Below are 21,759 nucleotides of genomic sequence, written 5' to 3'. Positions count from 1 at the left end.
ATCTGCATACGCCCACAACACGCCCCTGATCGTAGTTTTTGCGAGTCCAGCCCTTTAGTACGCCCCCTACATGCCTAGTTTTCGGAGTGTATACATAGTTTTTACTGCATCACAGATTTTACTTCATGCATTACTGTTGTGTGCGTATTTTCGCAATTTTTGCAGTTTTGCGTTACATGTTGAATTATCCCCTTTATCCTGAGTTTACTCAGTGTTTCGAAACATGATTCTTAGTAAATTTCCGTGTTTTATTCTTTTCTATTGAAAGTACAATACTTGCGAATTGGGTTGATAGTGTAGTACTTGCAAATTGGTTAGATGGTATATTTACTTCTATTTACAGATTCATTCTTGTTTTGCAAATCATGATTTTACCCCCATGTTTAGCTTTAGTAATTCTCTGAACTTGAAAAAAAGCCTTAATACACCTGAATATTCAATCTCAGGCAAACATGGTTGTTAGTACATTTACCCCTTGGACTCGGTTATGACCTGAAAAAATGAAGAAAAACAAATACAGTTTTAATAGTCTGTTGTGATATCACTACACCCATTTGATTAATTAGTTTTGCAATATGGGATTGTTTTAAAACGAGATAAAGGGGCATAGAGGGTACTATTCACAGGGCATTTATTGCTTTTAGTGAAGGCAGATTGTCTTTTCTTGAAGTCAAAAATGCCTTGAATTCTTCAGAATCTCTATGGAACTGCAGATCTTCCCTATACTTAGGTGTTTATTTACTAAAGTGCTGGTTTTTAGAACTGGAGATGTTGCCCATGGCAACCAATCAAATTCTGCTTATCATTTATCTGGCACCTTCTAGAAGATAATAGCTAGAATCTGATTGGTTGCTATAGGGAGAGGTTAAAGTGAGCCGGAATGGGGCGGAACTTCGTTCCGTCAGTTCAATTTGGAGACGGAACCAGTGCGCCCGGCTCCTCCCCCTCAGTGGCTGCCATAGGCCGTAGCTCACTCCTGAGCTCCGGTATCCAGCTCTGGCAGTGTGCAGCTGGGCCTGGGCGGCACAATGGGAGAGACATCATTACGTCTCTCCCATAGTTCCGAGGAGCGGGCGGCCAGGCGGTGGGCATCACGGTCCGGAAGCAGGAGCGGGGCTGGTGAGTATAGTGTTTTTTGTGTGTGCATGTGTGTGTGTGTGTGTGTGTGTGTGTGTGTGTGTGTGTGTGTGTGTGTGTGCATGTGTGTGCACTACTATGGGGCATATCTAATGGTGGTATAACTACAGGGGCACATCTGCTGGGGGCAAACTAATGGGGGCACATCTGTTGGGGGCATAACTAATGGGGGCACATCTGCTGGGGGCATAACTAATGGGGGCACATCTACTGGCTGCATAACTACAGGGGGCACATCAACTGGGGGCATAACTAAGTGGGGAACATCTACTGGGGCATAACTACAGGGGGCACATCTACTGGGGCATAATTAATGGAGGCACATCTACTGGGGCATAACTACAGGGGGCACATCTACTGGGGATAACTAATGGGGGCACATCTGCTGGGGCATAACTACAAGGGCCCATCTACCTGGGGCATAATTACTGGGGGCATTACTACTGGGGGCACTACTAATGAGGGCATTGCATAAGGGGCACTTAATAAGGGGCATCACTTCTGGGGAGATAAGGGGCACTACTACTGGGGGCACTGTGTAAGGGGCACCAATACTATGGGCACTACCGCTACAGTGGACATTGCATAAGGGGTACTACTACTGAGGGCATTGTATAAAGGGCACTACTTCAGTGGGCATTATGGGTATTTGGGGTGCTACTACTGTAGGCTTTGTATATAAGGAGCACTAATGTGTGTCATAATAAGAATACGGGACACTACTGTGTGGTGTTATGTGAATAGGATTGTGTTAAAGTGCGGCGTAATTTGAATTGGGGATACTATTGAGTGATCACTCCCCTTTTGTTTTGAGACCATGCTCCTTTTGTTACGCACTCTCTTTATTTCACAGTGAAGGGGGGGGGAGTTCCACCCCCTCTCTAGGATCACTTTAAGCACTGGCTATAGGCAACAGCTCCACTTCTCGCACTTTAGTAAATATACCCCTTATAATGACATGAATGTTGCATCTTCCAGGTGAATGAAAAGGACACGTAACATACACAAAAAAGCGACATAAAGTAAAGACAGACCCAGCACCTCATCATTCTAATGATAATTTCATACTGTAAATGAAGTTATATAGCAGTATTTTGGGAGAGAAGCTGGAAAATGTATATAAATTCATGGGTGGTCGTCATTTTTACTGTTTTCAAATCCACGCAGTCAGCAACCCAAAGGATTAGGAACGGGTTGGTTTTTACTTGGGTGTTTCCAAGAAATATTAACGGGTCATGCACATTGACATACACTTTAGCACAAGCATTGTTGTATGCCTTATTTTGCAGCTTATAAACTACCCTTATTGAGTTATCTAATAAGAATACCTCTAAATTATAGTAAACGTGACATCTGTCAGTTTTTCCTACTACTTGTGTTTGTATTTACGTGAAATGTGTTGTCTTCTAGGTGGGCACTGCAGTCTTTGTGTGCAGGTCAGGTTTCACAGGTTTTTCTAAACTCCCGCTCTCTTCATCCATCACCACCCGCCCTCGCCAGCTGGATGAGTCACATCAGTTACCAGGCTGCGGTAACCTGTATAGGTAGTTACTGCCCCCTCTTCCTATTTGTGTCACTTTATACAGAGATCTGGATGTTCTTCCCGTTGACAAGTCACTGTATAGTGAGATATATTTGTGCTTCTTATTTCTGAAGGACTCATCCTGCAGCATGTAGTCCTGTTTCTTGTTCATCTGATTATTACATTCCTGATCATTATTCCAATCGGGTATGGGAAGTTCCAAATTATTCTACAAATACTAGAAAAAACATGGTAAGTACAATGTATGCGGCTGCTACCGACTGAAGATATTTGATGTAAAATACCCACCTTTTTGTTAAAAAAAAACAGTATTGTACAAAGTTCAGAAAATGATCAATGGCAGATATAAAGCCTGGATCTCCCCATGCTTAATATTATTATACTTTCATTATATAGCATCCACAAATTACACAGCTCATTTCAGAGAACATTTAATAAATCACAATGAACCCCATGGAAAATATAAATTCTGTCACTGTGCCACACTTACACATATTTGGTGCCCCTATTTTTCTGTTGGAGGGACTTTATGTAAATCAGGTGATAGTAGTGTTAAAATATCAGATACTGGCCCTCATTCCGAGTTGTTCGCTCGCTAGCTGCTCTTAGCAGCATTGCACACGCTAGTCCGCCGCCCTCTGGGAGTGTATCTTAGCTTAGCAGAATAGCGAACGAAAGATTAGCAGAACTGCTACTAAATAATTCTTAGCAGTTTCTGAGTAGCTCCAGACCTACTCACAGATTGTGATCAGCTCAGTCCGTTTAGTTCCTGGTTTGACGTCACAAACACGCCCTGCGTTCGGACAGCCACTCCCCCGTTTCTCCAGACACTCCCGCATTTTTCCCTGACACGCCTGCGTTTTTTAGCACGCTCCCGGAAAACGCTCAGTTACCACCCAGAAACGCCCCTTTCCTGTAAATCATTCACCGATCAGCAGTGCGACTGAAAAGCGCCGCAGGATCCTATCAATGACATAGTGACGGAGGCTGCAGACAGTGGTGCAAGTGGGCGGGTACGGGTGGGTACGGCGTACCCGTAAGAATTTAGCCGTGGGTACGCCGTACCCACACCGACGGGCCGCCGCTCCTCTTCCTTCCCTCCCTCCCCCACGCCGCACACGCCGCACCGCCGCTGATGTGAGGGCAGGAGAGTGCAGCCTGCGCCTCTCGTTCCCCTCAGTCTCCGATGGGTGTTTCAGTTTACTTCAGCGCCGATCCGTGAGCCAATCAGAGCTCGCACCCGCGAGCTCTGATTGGCTCACGGATCGGCGCTGAATTAAACTGAGACACCCGCCGGAGACTGAGGGGAACGAGAGGCGCAGGCTGCACTCTCCTTCCCTCACATGACAGTCAGGAGGACAGCGACGGCAGCGGCAGCGGTGAGTAGGGGAGGGGGGCATGTTATACCTGGCACTGGGGGGGCATGTATACCTGGCACTGGGGGCATATCTGGCACAGGGGGGCATATATACCTGGCACTGGGGGATATCTGGCACTGGGGGGGCATGTTATACCTGGCACTGGGGGATATCTGGCACTGGGGGCATATCTGGCACAGGGGGGGTATATATACCTGGCACTGGGGGATATCTGGCACAGGGGGGGCATGTATACCTGGCACTGGGGGCATATCTGGCACAGGGGGGCATATATACCTGGCACTGGGGGCATATCTGGCACAGGGGGGCATATATACCTGGCACTGGGGGATATCTGGCACTGGGGGGGGCATGTTATACCTGGCACTGGGGGATATCTGGCACTGGGCGGGCATGTATACCTGGCACTGGGGGATATCTGACACTGGGGGGGCATGTATACCTGGCACTGGGGGATATCTGGCACTGGGGGCATATCTAGCACAGGGGGGCATATATACCTGGCACTGGGGGATATCTGGCACTGGGGGGGCATGTTATACCTGGCACTGGGGGATATCTGGCACTGGGGGGGGCATATATACCTGGCACTGGGGGATATCTGGCACTGGGGGCATATCTGGCACAGGGGGGCATATATACCTGGCACTGGGGGATATCTGGCACAGGGGGGCATGTATACCTGGCACTGGAGGATATCTGGCACTGGGGGCATATCTGGCACTGTAGGGGCATTTCTGTATATGGCACGGGGGGCAATGTATATCTGACACAGTGGGGGCATTTGTGTATCTAGCACTGTGGGGCAATGTGTATCTGACACGTGAGGCAATGTATGGCACTCTGGGGGCATTTCTGTATCTGGCACTGTGGGGCAATGTGTATCTGGCACTGTGGGGCAATGTGTATCTGGCACTCTGGGGACATTTGTGTATCTGGCACTGTGGGGCAATGTGCATCTGGCACTGTGGGGCAATGTGTATCTGGCACTCTGGGGACATTTGTGTATCTGGCACTGTGGGGCAATGTGCATCTGGCACTGTGGGGCAATGTGTATCTGGCACTGTGAGGCAATGTGTATCTGACACTCTGGGGACATTTGTGTATCTGGCACTCTGGGGACATTTGTGTATCTGGCACTGTGGGGCAATGTGTATCTGGCACTGTGGGGTTATATGTATCTGGCACTGTGGGGCAATGTATATCTAGCACTGTGGGGCAACGTGTATCTGACACTATTGGGGTCATACGTGTATCTGCCCCTCCCCCATATGTGTATCACGCCCCCATTTTCATTGGCCACGCCCCATGTGGCATTTGGCCACACCCATTTTTTTGCACGCGTGCCTTCGGCGCGCGCACACAGTACCCGTAAGACATTTTTTCTACTTGCACCACTGGCTGCAGAGCTATGTTCTGGGAACACAAACATTAACAAACTCTTCACACTGAACAGTGAGCTGTGGCTACAGAAGGTCAGTGATGAATTCCCCATTAGGCACGTGAGGCAGGCACCTGCCTAGGGGCGGCACTTACAGGGGGCGGCACTTTGATGCTTTAGAACTGTCAGACTGAAATGTAGCTGTAACTGCGAAATATTTCTACTGTACTCTACAATACGGCATCGAGGGGAGTGTAAATGGGTAGGACTGCCCCTGTAAGCTGTCCTACTTAGTAAATATTAGCATACATAATTAAAAAATTATGTCTTTTTTGTTATTAGATTGAATTGCCATTCATCAAATGAAGGCTTTTAACCAATCAATGAAAATAATACATTTAGAGAGGGGGGTTCAGCCGTTACTGTTGTACCTAGGGTTTGACATGACCCCTAAATCTGCCCCTTGCTTTGCAATCATGCCAGAAAATAATATATAAGCTATTGTTTTTCTTTGTCTATAAACCATAACTCTTTCATCTCAAACTACTTTTGAATGCAGAATACAAAGATAAAGTTAGGATCCTATCAGCTACATTTATAAATAATTACAGTACTGAATGTGCAGTGTTAGTAAATAGTGATTTATGGATTCATGAAATTGTTTAGATCTTGCTAAAACAATGTCCTAGAATGTGTATAAATTTGGTCCTGCAACTTCAGCATTTTCTATTACCACTGTCAAACCACATCTTCTGGCGCACTCCTGTTTTATCGTAACGTTAGCCAAGCTTACTGTTCTATCCTGGTGAATACGCTAGACTTGCAGAGCTGCACACATCGAGTTAGCTTTGTTAAATATGTTTTGTGTTTTATTCACGCTGTTATATAACTGCACTTTTAGCTGCAAAATGCGTTCAAATCTACTATGAGGTAATATATTTAAATGTTCCATTAATAATTATGGGGCTGATTCTGAGGTGGATGCAAATCGAATCACTGCTGCATCCTCGTACACAGCCGCGATCTAACAAGTTATGCAAATGTCACAGGAGTCGTTTTTGTATTGAGACACTCTCCGGGGTTGGTATCAGCTGGACCGCCGGTGACCATACCGACACTGTCAGATGGCTGGCAGGGGGGGGGGGAGTGGGGAAGGGCATCGCAACACAGCACCTTGGGAATAGTCCCTGTTGGTTGGTATGCCGACCGGCGGGCTAGCCAGTGTTCGGGATGCCAGTCACATAACCTCATCCTGCCCTCCGTCGGCTTCTCAGATTGCTGCTTGTGTAAAAAAGTTGCAGCATCCAAGGCACCATCAGACCTCTGAGCAACCAATGTCTGTCAAACTGAGATGCTGAGGCCTGAACCAGTGCGTCCAAATAACGTTTGTGACATACCTGCGCTTTACTTGCCACTCCAAATAACCTCACCAAAAAGATCCCTATCTGTCACTCTGCGTCTGAATCTATGCTGCGAACGCCGTCATAATACCATGTCAACACATGCAGAGTGCGGCTCAAATGCATGCGCAGTAGACAGAACATCGGACATATGTGAAAAAAAATCAAAACTGTGTCCACCTTTGAATCAGGCCCTATATCACACTCCAGCATAACATAGTGACAGGCATACAAATACTCTAGAGCACAGATTCCCAAACTCGGACCCCACATAGTTCATGTTTTCCAGGTCACCTGTGGATTTTTAAATTGTGACAGTTGGTGATACACAGTGCCGCTGCTGGGTGTCATGGAAAAGGTGGACTGTGTGGGGTCCTGAGGACCGAGTTTGAGAACCCCTGCTCTAGGGTTTGTAGAGGGTGTGGTATAATAGATTGATAACGCTTAGGTCGACAACATATGGTCAACATGCATAAAGTCAACAGGTACAAAAGGTCGACAGATGAATGGTCGACAGGGACAAAAAGTCAAAAGATTGATGTAATAATGGTCAACACACAAATGGATGACACAAGTTTTTAGCGCTAAATCTTGTATATTTCATGTTATGTGATCACCATGCTTCAGGTGATCGCTTTGCTTGCCACAAGTTGCTATTCCCAATAGATGTCCACGTGGATAGTAAATCAAGCAAATGTAAGGAAAACATGGGGAAACCCCCGCAAAAAGAGTGGCGACCATGTGTGTGTTAACAATTGTCATGTTGACTTTTTGAACCTGTCAACTTTAAGCACTATCAACCTTTTGCAGCTGTCAACCTAATGCATGTTGACCATATGGTGTCGACCTATTGACTGTCGACCAATATATTGTCAAGCTGATTTACTACTGTATCACAGCTACGAATACAACTCCTACAGACCAGCACGTGCCTGTCACCATCTAACCATAGTGTAAGCCCTCTTGTCAGTGCATGTTAATACATAGGGGGACACCATATTAAACCATCATTTAGCATTGTATAATCCTATTGCTTATAGTACATGACATGTTTTAAAAGTCCTCTGGGGTTTGGGGAAAGGGGTTAAAAAAATGATAGTCATAGTGCATCCTGTAACTGTGCTGTTTTGTTTTCTCAAGGCCATACTGGCTTCTTCTGTTCTTGGTAACATTGATGCAGCATCTCTGCACACGTTTCATCTTCTTGCAAGGAAATCCAGGCCAGATTACTAACAGGTACTGTATGTGTGTAGAAATATATTTACATTGACTATCATCATATACACTGTCATAAACTACAGTAAAACGATGTCCAGATATAAAGCTGCCTTATATTTACCACAATAAGATGCGGGTCTGTGCATATAGTGATTATTTGTGATGTGATGATCATCCCCTTACTGCCACATGACTGTTTCATGTACATATTACTTGTTGAGGGAAATATAAAACACTGGGTAGGTATGTAGCCTGTCATATTGCTGGAAGAAAGTTGTGAGACTCTATTATAGAATACCTGACTGTGCTGTCCTGGTGCACACACTTAATGCTGACTTCTTTAGATAGTAGCTACTAATCTTGTAGCAAAAAAAAAAATTGGTGCAAAAGGTTCCCTCTTGGCACCTCACACAGTCACCACGTGTGACTTACTGATATTCACAATGCTATACAGTACAAAAAGATTGAACACCATAAAATACAGACAGCATCACAGTGACCGCCATACAATACAGACAACATCGCAGTGATTGCCATATAGCACATTCAGCATTCCAGCGACCATCATACATCACTTCCTAACTGGTCCCCCTAATATGTATCCCAATGAATGTCGTACCACAGAGACAACACCCTAGTATCCACTATACCACACAGACAGCATTCTAGTGTCTGCCATACCACACATACAGCATCTGAGTGATCACCACAAAGCAAACACATAGAATAAGACAGCAGATAAGAACCATTTGGCCCCATGTAGTCTGCACTAAACACATTTACATGCGCAGACTTACACGCACTAGGGTATTTTTGTCGGGAGCCAATTAACCTACCAGTATATTTTTGGATTGTGGGAGGAAACCGGAGTACCTGGAGGAAACTCATGCAAGCATGGGGAGAATATACAAACTCCACAGCTGGACAGGCACAGGCAGTTGACACCCTAAGACTTGCAGATCCCCAGGTTGTTCATCTCTGGATATTTATTTTATGAAACAGTGCTCTGTTCATGGGCTTTGTTTTGGGGACTGTACGGAGAACCGCAGAGGAGGACGGTCGATACTGAACTGGAGTCAGCATCTGTGGTTTTGGAAACTTGCTGCTGGGAGGGGGTACCAAGTCTTCATGGGTACATAAATGACATTCATTCCTACAGGGCTTAGATAACTCCAGGGAGCTGAACCACACTGGCCAAATGTTGTGATATGTACCATGCGGTGGGGAAGGAAGAACATTGTGCTGACCTGAGGCACATACAGGGATTGCGTGGCTGCCAGTAGTTTATAAGAAATAAAAATATCCCTGAAACAAAAGGGGTGGGGGGCGGGGGTCCACTGCTGACTGGGAATGGAAGAAAAGACTAAAGCCAGGGGGGTGAGAGTCAGGGGCGGGTACCACACTGCGCTGGTTGCATACATTACAGTGCATGTCAGTCATGTGATTGTCAGTGCTGTTCTAACCAGTGCTGACACCGCCACTGAGATTTGGGCTACTAAGTCTTGCGGGCTGAGGCTGCCGCCAATGCCAAGTAAAAGAACGTATCTTTGAGAGACATGCTTAAAAAAATGTATGTTGCTCAGCGGCACCCTCCAGGGGCCAGTGCCCTAGGCAGGTGTCTAAAGCTGCCTGATGGCAAGACCGGCCTTGCTGAAATTGTGCTAAGACATAGGGCCTACTTCAGACCTGATCACTCACTAGCTATTTTTTGCAGCGCTGGGATCAGATAGTCGCCGCCTATAGGGGAGTGTATGTTTGCTTTGCAAATGTGCGATCGCTTGTGCAGCCGAGCACTGCAAAAAAGTTTTGTGCAGTTTCTGAGTTGTCCAGGACTTACTCAGCCGCTGCGATCACTTCAGCCTGTCCGGTCCCGGAATTGACGTCAGACACCCGCCCTGCAAACGCTTGGACACGCCTGCGTTTTTCCAAACACTCCCAGAAAACGGTCAGTTGACACCCGCCTTCTTCCTGTCAATCTCCTTGCGATCGGCTGTGCGAATGGATTCTTTGTAAAACCCATCGCACAGCAACGATTGCTTTGCACCCGTATAACGCGCCTGCGCATTGCGGTGCATATGCATGCGCAGTTCTGACCTGATCGCAGGGCAGCGAAAAAATCTAGCGAGCGATCAGGTCTGAATTACCCCCATATTCAAGGGTTTAGCAATGGATAATCAGACATCCTGCATTCAAGAATCCATACCAGGCAGCCAGCCAGACTAAACCTGAAAATGAGCACACCAAATATGAATTATATCACGACAGGCTCACCTGACAGAATCAAGAGGACACAGGGGCTAGGAAAAGAAAAAGATCTCATACCCAGGGGGTGTAGTGTGGAGCTGGTGGAGCAGGTGACCCGGCAGCTGGAAATGACACCAGAATCTTACTTTTAGGGGTGGGGGCAACATTGGGAAATATAAGAGCCTGCACATTATTAATACAGGGGGTGCAGATCTTCCTATGTACATGTTGCGCCCCCTGATGCCACCTCTACAATTAAATGAATAGGACAAGACTTGAACCTTTTGCAGTGGGCACTGTAATATGCCTCTCCTTTAAATAATCTTAGTTTATAAACTCAGATCTCCCTGCGCCATTGGGAACAATAGCTAGCGACCCAGCAAATTACGGGTCTAAAAAACTAGTTAGCCGGCATATTGATGTGAAGGGTAAAGTCTCCTCTTCTGTCTTACAGGAGCAATTAAACTCTGATGCGTCCTTGTATCCTTTCAACAGGGGAGGAGTATTAAGTAACTTTTAATGCTAGCACTTTTCTAGCAGGAAGATCAGCAACAGTCAAAGCATTTGTCTGAAATCACCTTAAGGTTGCATGCAAATCGTACATAGCATGGATGACATTTGCGAATGTTATCTATTCATTACGAAAATGACCATACCAAATATTGGTGGCACATTCTTCATAGTGAACTATTAGTTATTAATGATATAATTTCTTTCATGACAAATCATGCTACTGGGATGTTATAAGCTTCCAGAGCCATATCCATAAAGTCATTTAATTTTCCATATATTCAGTTTCAGAAATTGTTCTTTTTTGGATCACTTTTACATCCTGTTCTGCAGAGAGAGTGCCCCCTTGTGCAGTTTTGGTGTAGTATACAAAATAGATGGTGACACTGAATATAATAATAATAATAATTATAATAATTATAATTATAATTTTGTTTTATATATATAGCACTTTCCTCCTGCAGAACTCAAAGTCGCTTTACATACATTAAAACTGGTACATTGTACAAAGGATTTAGAAATAGGGCAAGAAGATAAACCACTCTGGAATAGTTACAAATAAAAAAATCTAGAAAGCACAGTACGCATAATACAGGGTTGGTGCAGACATTTTGGGTGCTAACTTCCATGGGTTGCCCATTCTACCCACAAAAGGTACCAGGTGAGGCAGCCATGTTGGACGCACTACGTAGGATTACCTTGGGTGGGATAGGCTACCCCTAGAAGAGATTACATAAAATGGGTGATTGCAGCTTACTAACGCTGGGAGTAGGGTTCCAACATAACCGTCAAGTCTGTGTATGTTTTATTACGTTGGGTAGGAAATGACGGCGGTCGGGATGCCGGTGGTCATAATTCTGACCGCGGCATCCCGATGCTTAAAATACCGACATTGGGAAAGTAAGTATACTTACCTTACCCCAATGCCCCCCTATTGCTAACCCTCTCTCCCCACAGCCTAAACCGCAGCCTAACTTTAACCCCCCTTCTCCCCGCATCCTAACCTTAACCCTCCCCCCGTAGTTTAAACCTAACTTCCCTTTGTCCCTGCGTCTTACCTGCCTGGTGGCCCAGCCCACATTCGTTTGGGATTCCGGTGGTCGGGATTCGAGTGCCGGGATGGTGCTCATTGTCAGGATGCCGGTGCCGGTATTTTGATCAGTGTCGGGATTCTGGCATTGGTAATTTGACTGACAGGATCCTGACCGCTGGAATCCTGACCGGATCCCGCTTCATCTAATCCACGAGTGTACCACGTGAGGCAACCATGTTGGGCACACTACGAAGGTTACACTGTGGAAGTTGAGCCATACAAGGACCTATTTATCCTTACTGCGTCTTTGCAGTGAGAAGTGATAGTAAAGTGATGAACCAAAATATGGAATTAATCAAAATAAAAGTACAGTAAATATAGCCTGCTGCAGTCCAGTGATATAACTGCCAGTCACTGGTTCTCACTCTGCAGAGCCACTCCAGCCTGTGCTGCTCAAAGTGGAGAGGGGTCTGCCATTGTCCGGGTAGTAGACACAGCCCCATTGCAGGGAAGAGGGTGGTCAGGAGAGAGGGTGGTAGGTTGGCCATCTGACTGATCCTCTCCTTCAGAGCAGTTGCAGGGGGTCCAGTGGCAGGAGCATAGGAAGCCGGCTGTGATGGTGGTAAGGGTGGCTAGCATGCGGCAAGATGGCAGCAGCGACCTGGTCCCGGAGCTCTTCATTGTAAACAATCATGATAGATAGGGATGATAAAGTGCCATTATGACTTTATATTAGTGTATATTAGTAGATGCCGCTATACTATGTTTGCAAATCAGTGGCGTGCAGTGAGGTCAGTGGCTGGTGAGGCACTGCAGCCATAATGTCCGCCGAATCCTCCTGATGACCCCTACCGCCGCCGAGCCAATGCTCGCTACTGCCCCATAGCCCACAAATACGAATCAATAGACCAAACACGGGTGTTATTTTATAGAACTCGGTAATTTACTAAGAATTCGTATTCCCAATCACTGCCGACAATAGCCAAACACTGGCGGGAAAGCATAGAATTCTTTAAAAAATTGAGTTTTCAAAGAGACCTGCTTTTTGCTAGTGTGTTGTGATAGTCATGCACGGATCAGTGAGCTCCGTGCATGGTTATCTTTGGAAAAGGGTGTGAAAGGGTTAAAAAATGTAGAAAAACAAAAAGCGTGAGGTCCCCCCTCCTAAGTATAACCAGCCTCGGGCTCTTTGAGCCGGTCCTGGTTGTTTAAATACTGGGGGAAAAATTGGACAGGGGTTCCCCATATTTAGACAACCAGCACCGGGCTCTTAGTCCGGTCCTGGTTCCAAAAATACGGGGGACAAAAGATGTAGGGGTCCCCCGTATTTTTAAAACCAGCACCGGGCTCCACTAGCCAGGGAGATAATGCCACACTCGGGGGACACTTTTATATTGGTCCCTGCAGGCCGTGGCATTACCCCCCCCCCCCCCCCCCCCAACTAGTCATCCCTGGCCTGGGTTCCCTGGAGGAGTGGGGACCCCGTAAAAAAAGGGTTTTCCCCCCCTCCAGGCACCCAAGGGTCAGGGGTGAAGCCCAGGGCTGTCCCCAGCACCCCTGGGCGGTGGGTGCCTGGCTGATAGCCATAAGTGTGTGTGGGGGGGGGGAGTATTGTTTTTTGTTGCAAAACTACAAGGCCCAGCAAGCCTCCCCCGCTTGCTGGTACTTGGAGAACCACAAGTACCAGCATGTGGGGAAATAATGGGTCCGCTGGTACCTGTAGTTCTACAACAACAAAAAATACCCAAATAAAAACACAACACACACACCTTGAAAGTAAAAAAGTATTAAAACACACTTACACGCACATACTTACTTACATCCCACGCCAATCACATCCACTTGTCCAGTAGAATCCAATAGGGGTACCTGTAAAGATGAAAATGAAACTTACAAACAATCCAGTGAAGCTCGGTCCTCTTCGTTTCTGAAGTAATCCACGAAAGCGGACAAGTGAGCAAAAGAGGACAAGTAATCCACAGGTATAAAAAGAGAGAGAGAGCTCTGCCACGTTATTTGGATTTTCTCAACGCTGCCCGGCGCTTACCGTTGCTCCCCCATGCTCCCCGTCTTCTCTCTCCTCTCTGCCATCCGCATTATCATTGTCGCGGCCACTGATTCCTCTGTTCTCCGTACAGCTTGGTCAGCGCTGCGCTCCCCCTGTGACGGAACCAACCACATGATGCGCCTGTCTCCTCTAACCGGAAAGTGTCCTCCCCTAATCACGCACTGCCCAATCGCAGCTTCAAAGCCGCACTTCAAGTAGGTGCCACTTATAGGGATTTTTTTAAATGGCTTTCTCCTGCCCAATCCCTGGCCCCGCCCCCCGCTTCCGACCCTTACACACTGACAGCGGGAGGCACTGACAGCGCTGCCTCAAAAATATTTTTAGAGGACTGATTTTAAACAGGTAAGAATTCCTAAAATAATACAGAGGCTAAAACAGATACTTATGACACATGGGTGTAGTATGTTATGCCGGTGGTCGGGCTCCCGGCGACCAGCATACCGGCGCCGGAATCCCGACCGCCGGCATACCGACAGCTGGGCGAGCGCAAATGAGCCCCTTGCGGGCTCGCTGCACTCGCCATGCTGCGGGCACGGTGGCACGCTGTGCGGGCATGGTGGCGTGCTATGCGGACATGGTGGCTATCTATTCTCCCTCCAGGGGGGTCGTGGTCCCCCAAGAGGGAGAAAAACTGTTGGTATGCTGGCGCCGGTATGCTGGTCGCCGGGAGCCCGACCGTCGGCAAAGTGAAGACCACCCATGACACATAACGTGTCATAAGTATCTTCTTTGTATTATTTTCATTAATGTCAGGGGAGGCACTGCCTCCCCTGACTGCACGTCCCTGTTGCAAATAGTGTTGTCCTAGACTACACTAGGATACTATGTAATATTGTGACTCTGCTACAGGTTCCTCTGCGTTAGTAATGCTAAGAGTAGTGTATTTTTTTTTATGTACTTCTGCCCACCGTATGCTCTAGGTATGCCTGTATGCAGTCTGCCATATTTGCTGAGCACTGTTTGTTTTTTTTCTCTAATTATTTCTGTCCCACTGTATCCTATGCCTCTATCCTATGTCCTCCACTAGTTGCACACCTTTCCAGCAGCAACCTACGCAGTATGCCCTAGATGCTTTACCCCTGGGCATGATGTACTTCACGTGTATCTATTCATACATGATATACCATATTACTACACATGTGCCAGTCCATGGCCGAAGCTAGGATTTTTGTCACCCCGGGCAAGGCACTCCAGCAGCGTGTTCTACTACATGTCTCCTGTGTGTCCCCATATGTTCCGCTACATCACTGCACTCAGGAGCGGATCTTGGTGCGGGCAAGCAGTGCCTTTGCCCGGGGCGCTGCGGCCTGGGGGCGCGGCCGCAGTCACCCCGCAGGCACCGCCGCCTGCCCGCACTCCGCTCCACGGCTGCAGCAGACGTCGTGGGCGTCCGCTGCAGCCAGCTCCAGGCACAGACACTAGAGGTCGTTATTGACCTCTAGTGTCTGTGCGGCGCTATGGGAGAGACGTCATTGACGTCTCTCCCATAGAGAGGAGCGGGCGGCCAGACTGACGGAGCAGCAGCAGCAGAAGAAGAAGCAGGAGCGGGGCAGTGGTAAGTACTGTTTTTATTATTTTGTGTGTGTGTTTGTAAGCGGGGGGCACAGCGACAGGGGGCAAATAAAGAGGGGGCACAACAACTGGGGGCAAATAAAGAGGAGGCACAAATACTGGGGGCAAATAAAGAGGGGGCACAACTACTGGGGGCAAATAAAGAGGAGGCACAAATACTGGGGGCACATAAAGAGGGGGCACAACTACTGGGGGCAAATAAAGAGGAGGCGCAAATAAAGAGGGGGCACAACTACTGGGGGCAAATAAAGAGGAGGCACAAATACTGGGGGCAAATAAAGAGGGGGCATATCTACAGGGGCAAATCAACTGGGGGGCACAGCTACTGTGAGCATAACTGGCCACGCCCCTCCCCTATGAACCCCCCCGCACACTAACTGTTTTGCCACGGGGGGGGGGGGGGGGGGGGGGGGGCGCCAGTGGAAACTCTCGCACTGGGCGCCACAAGGGGTAGAGCCGGCCCTGACTTCACTACATCATTACACTACATGCCCCTACAGTATATGCTGCACTACATCACTAAACTACATCCCCCTATAGGCTGCACTAAATCACTACACTATATTCCCCTATATGCTGCACTACATGTGGCATGACACCCCGCAGTCTAGAAAGCTGACAACGAGCCGCATGGACCATCATTTACTAAATGTTCAAGGAAGCGCAGGATTTGAGCTTCTCTGTTTGAGAAAGTCCTTGGTATTTCTCTATATAAACCCTGTAGTCTGCTGGGGCTTTCACTTTCTGTTTATAGGTGCCAATTTATGCAAATGTAATTTTGATGCTGCGGGAACTGTGAGGGGGCTCAGCCACTTCCGTACTTGCAGTCTCTCATCAACTGGGCTCCCGCCAGCCAGAGATACTTCCTTTATTGTTGTCCTATGCATTTTGTTCTGCCAAGTGCAGAGCTTTATCAGGATTACTGTGATTGCCTGACATTTCACCAGCACTGGCAAGAGATATGCCTCAGACGGTTCTGGTTTGAATGGTCGACAATGTTAAGGACGACACTCGTTAGGTTGACCACTATTGGTCGACATGGATTAATGGTCGACACATGAAAATGGTAAACACATGAAAAGGTCGACTTGAGTTTTTTTACCTTTTTTATTGTCGTTTTCTGCATAAAGTGACGGGAAACACCAATTAGTGTACCGCGTCCCCTCGCATGGCGCGGTTCGCTCGCTATGCTTCGGGCAGGTTGCCGTTCCCAATCGTACTCCACGTGGATCGTAAAGTATGAAAAAGTTCCAAAAAATATATATATTTTTAATAAACTCATGTCGACCTTTTCATGTGTCGACCATTTTCACGTGTCGACCATTTGTCCATGCCGTCCATGTCAATGTCGACCAATAGTGGTCGACCTAATGAGTGTCAGCCTTAAAATTGTTGACCATCTGACCGGATACGCCTCAGACAGGGTGCCCACACTGCACACCCTGCATCTATTTTTTCAATGCTTACCTCTGCAGAGTCCCACAACGGTAGTGTTTACCCTGCATTATGTGAAGTAGTCTCTGGCACAGCGCTAGATTCTAGTGTGCTCCTAGTGCTCAGCGTCAGTCTACTGCGCTTACCCTGCCTGTTAGAGAGGAGGGGCCCCGGATGGAGACTTTACACGAGCCCCCTCCTCTTTTAATACACACCTGCCTCAGTAGCATTACTGTACTATGCCTACACCTATATACCACTTCACTAATCCTTTCTGTCTTTCCAAGGGACAGATGTACTAAGCCTTGAAAAGTGATAAAAATGAGAGTGATAAACTACCAGCCAAACAGCTCCTAACTGTCATTTTTCAATCAGGGCCTGTGACATGGTAGTTAGGAGCTGATTGGCTGGTACTTTATCACTGCCCACTTTATCACTTTTTGAGGCTTAATACATCTGGCCCCAAATGTGAGTCATAATTGTAAGATACAAACAAACCTGCATATGGACGTATGTATTGTCAGGGGTACATGGACAGTATGCAAATGTACATTTTACCTGAATAAAACAGACATATTAACATAATCCCAATTGTGTCTTTCACATCATTGTGTGGAAACTACTAACATCTACCATTATGAAGGCTAGGATATATAAACTCCAATGATGTAAAGATACAAACCCCTTAAAAACTAGTACCATGGAAACTGTCTCTTGACAATTCAGTACTCCGTATTCATGCACACGATAAAATGCCATTTATGTCACATTAGAACATGTTCTATGCCAAACGAATGAAATTTATTAGTGAATATGTTGTTATGGTTCTAAATGTACTTCAGTCTTATACCATATATAAAATGTGTCTATTTTTATTTCCCTTCCTCGCATTATTGGAGCAAATCTGTCATGCTGAAATTACTGAGTATTGTAACTGGAACTTTCACAGTATTTATTGTACTCTGCCCAGTGTTCTGTGATATTTATTTTTGCTTACACATGGGGAAACCATGGGGGTCATTCCAAATTGATCGTTCGCTGGCAGTTTTTAGCAGCCGTGCAAACGCATTGTCGCCGCCCACCGGGAGTGTATTTTCGCTTTGCAGAAGTGTGAACGCTTGTGCAGCAGAGCGCCTGCAAAATCTTTTTGTGCAAAACAAGACCAGTCCTGTAGTTACTCTTCGTGTGCGTTGATTCTAACGATGGAGGGACGGCTTTTGACGTCACACACCCGCCCAGCGAACGCCAAGCCACGCCTGCGTTTTTTCTGCCACGCCTGCGTTTTTCGAAACACTCTCTGAAAATGGTCAGTTGCCACCCAGAAACGCCCTCTTCCTGTCAATCTTCCTGCGTTTGGCCGTGCGACAGGATTGTTCATTAGACTCTGTGTAAACCCACGATGATCATTGTACCTGCGCATTGCGGTGCATACGCATGCCCAGAAATGACGATTTTTAGCCTGATCGCTGTGCTGCGAACAATGGCAGCTAGCGATCAACTCGGAATTACCCCCTTTGTGTTTTAGTTATTTCATAATAAAAGAAGCAAATGTAATAGTCCATCTAATCATTACATAGTGATGTAACATATGACACTATTAAAATGATTCTAAAAATGTGGTAAAAACAAATTTCAGTTCAATTTAGGAGTATAAGACAACTCAACTGATTAAGTACTAGTATTGTTGACCCGTCATCATTAGCCTAGTTGCTAGTGTCATATAGCCTCATTCCTCCTGTGTCTCACCAGCCTCATCCCTCAATGTTCTCTCCAAGCCCACTGTGTATTTCCATTTACATGCCCTCTGTCTGTACAGCCTCATGCGCCCCCCCCCCCCCCCCCATCTCTCCAGCCTCATGCCCACCGTGTGTCTTTCCAGCCTCATGCCACTCCCTCTGTCTCCTAAGGCCCAACATGGGTTGCTGCAGTTAGGGGTCATGTGGGGACAGTTCCCAGATGTAACAGGTTTCTTCCCTCACCTTCCCGTTTCTGTCCTTTCCACACACCCCTACCCCCATCTATCTCTCTTATCTCTGTCCCTTCTTTTCCCCCTTGCCCTGTCTGTTTGTCTCTCTCTTTCATTTCTGCCCCCCCCCCCATCTCTTCCTCTCTCTCTTTCATCTCTGTTCTCCTCCCACCCACCTCTTAAAGGGGGTGGGATCGGCCATAAAGGGGGCAGAGCTAAGCAGGGAGCAGAGATATGAGATAATAATAGTAAAAAAGAATTCTACCAGTCAATAAGGTGTTGTTGTTTTTCCTTGTGGCAGACAGTATGTCCTTTTTGATACCATAGTAGAATGAATATGTTTTTATTTTATGAGCTTTTTATAGCGGGTAAAGGGATATGGGGCCTAATTCAGACCTGATTGCAGCAGCAAATTTGTTAGCAAATGGTTAACTTAAAACCATGGGACTAATTCAGACCTGATCATAGCAGCAAATTTGTTAGCAGATAGGTAAAAACTTGGTGGTCATTCCGAGTTGATCGCAGCCAGCAACTTTTAGCTGCTGCTGCGATCAATAGTCCACGCCTATGGGGGAGTGTATTTTAGCTTAGCAGGGCTGCGATCGCTTGTGCAGCCCTGTTAAGCTAAAAAAATTTCAGGCAGTTTCAGAGTAGCCCTGGACATACTTACCCTGTGCGATGCTCCCTGCGATGCTGAAGCTGCTTCTGACGTCAGACATCCGCCCTCTGTTGGACTGGACACGCCTGCGTTTTTCGATCCACTCCCCGAAAATGGCCGCCAACGCTGTGGAGACGCCCAGGAACGCCTTCTGCCTGTCAATCTTCTTAGCGGTCCGCTCTGCGACCGCTTTGTTCTTTGAACACGTCGTGACCCGGCAACCCCTGTCGCCGGGCAATGTCGCGCACGTGCAATGCGGCTGCTGCGCATGCGCATTCCGCACCCGTTTGCACCGCAGCGATAAACCGTTGCGTGCGAACGTATCGGAATGACCCCCCTTGTGCACTGCAGGGGGGGGCAGATGTTACATCATACTTACCTACTTTGCTGCCCCCTCCCCCGGGAGGAGGCAGCGTTGTAGGTGCATGGGGACGTGGCTGGCAGCAGGATGGGCGGTCCTGGGGCGTGGCCAACAGGGTAGTGGGCAGTCTGGGGGCGTGGCATCAGGATCGTGTCATCGTGGCTCCGCTCCCTGCTATGCAGTGCTGAGAAAAGAGGCGCTGCATAGCGGGGGGAAGAGCTACGATGACGCGATTCAGCGCGAATTGTGTCATCGTACCCCCTCGGACCGCCCACTTGTTCTCTGCTGCAGGCGGCCGAGGAGGGTCGTGGAGGGGCAGTACGGAAAGCGGGAGGCTTGCCCACCTTTCCGGGGGGCCTGGAGGGCCACCCGATTTTTGTGAGCCTCCCGGCCATTCCGGGAGGGTAGGCAAGTATGTGTAACATGTGCAGAGAGAGTTAGATTTGGGTGGGGTGTGTTCAAACTGAAATCTAAATTGCAGTGTAAAAAAAACAGCCAGTATTTACTCTGCACGGAAACAATATAACCCACCCAAATCTAACTCTCTCTGCACATGTTATATCTGCCCCCCCCCCCCCCCCCCCCCCCTCCCCTGCAGTGCCCATGGGGGGTATTTCAGAGTTGATCGCAGCAGCAAATTTGTAAGCAGTTGGGCAAAACCATGTGCACTGCAGGTGGGGCAGATATAACATGTGCAGAGAGAGTTAGATTTAGGTGGGTTATTTTGTTTCTGTGCAGGGTAAATACTGGCTGCTTTATTTTTACACTGCAATTTAGATTTCAGTTTGAACACACCCCACCCAAATCTGACTCTCTCTGCACATGTTACATCTGCCCCCCCTGCAGTGCACATGGGGGGCCATTCCAAGTTGATCGCTCACTAGCAACTTTTTGCAGCGCTGCGATCAGGTTAAAACTCGGTAAAACTGTGCATGCATATGCACCGCAATGCGTAAGCACCGCAATGCACAGGCACGTCCTATGGGTACAAAGAGGATTGGTGCTGGGCGATGGATTTAACGAAGAATCCATTCGCACAGTCGATCGCAAGGTGATTGACAGAAAGAGGGCGTTTATGGGTGTCAACTGACCGTTTTCTGGGAGTGTTTGGGAAAACACAGGCGTGTCCAAACGTTTGCAGGGCGGGTGTCTGATGTCAATTCCGGGACCCAAAACTCTGGAGTGATCGCAGCGGCTGAGTAAGTCCAGAGCTACTCAGAAACTGCACAAACTGTTTTTGTACCGCTCGGCTGCAAAGGCATTCGCACACTTGCAAAGCGAAAATACACTCCCTCATAGGCGGCGACTATCTGATCGCAGTGCTGCAAAAAGTTGCTAGTGAGCGATCAACTTGGAATGACCCCCATGGTATTGCCCATTTGCTAACAAAGTTGCTGCTGCGGTCAGGTCTGAATTAGACCCTTGGAGACTTAGCAGGACCATTGTGTCAGTAACAGTTTTTCACGTCATGTGTCACACATGATAACTGATGTGGATTTTTTGATCCAAGGAAGACATAGAGAAGGAAGGCATTTGAAATTAATTGTATAACTATATTTTTTATTGATTATTGTTTATTACATCATTTATTATATTCTTTTAATTCTATTTATATTTTACTTTCTTATCTGAGAGTGTCCACTGCTCTATAAGATCCATGTTATATATGGATCTAATATTGTTAATGTTAGGAGAAGGGCAGGGGCGGATTGGGAACAAAAAGCGGCCCTGGAAAAATTTGTACTAGTGGCCCCACATGGGCAGCACCAGAGGTGTAAGGTCTAGCCATGGGCCATGGCAGCAGCACCCTCCCTCCAAGACTTTCCAGATAGTGGGCATGTCCAGCATCAAGGGG

General features: G+C 47.3%; 1 protein-coding gene across 3 annotated transcripts in view; it reads left to right on the top strand.

Moving 5' to 3' along the window:
* STRA6 (signaling receptor and transporter of retinol STRA6) overlaps positions 1–21,759 on the top strand; it is a 202,400-nt gene that overhangs the window by 167,057 nt on the left and 13,584 nt on the right. For all 3 annotated transcript variants that reach the window (XM_063926451.1, XM_063926449.1, XM_063926450.1), the window contains 3 exons: positions 2,548–2,681; positions 2,794–2,911; positions 7,981–8,076. In XM_063926451.1, the coding sequence (XP_063782521.1) occupies positions 2,548–2,681; positions 2,794–2,911; positions 7,981–8,076 (348 nt within the window). The remainder of the gene's footprint in view (positions 1–2,547; positions 2,682–2,793; positions 2,912–7,980; positions 8,077–21,759) is intronic.

The sequence above is a fragment of the Pseudophryne corroboree genome, chromosome 6, assembly GCF_028390025.1.
Source record: "Pseudophryne corroboree isolate aPseCor3 chromosome 6, aPseCor3.hap2, whole genome shotgun sequence".
NCBI classification, from domain to species: Eukaryota; Metazoa; Chordata; class Amphibia; order Anura; family Myobatrachidae; genus Pseudophryne; species Pseudophryne corroboree.
Note: the sequence above shows the minus strand (reverse complement) of the source record. Positions and strands in the feature narration are given on the sequence as shown.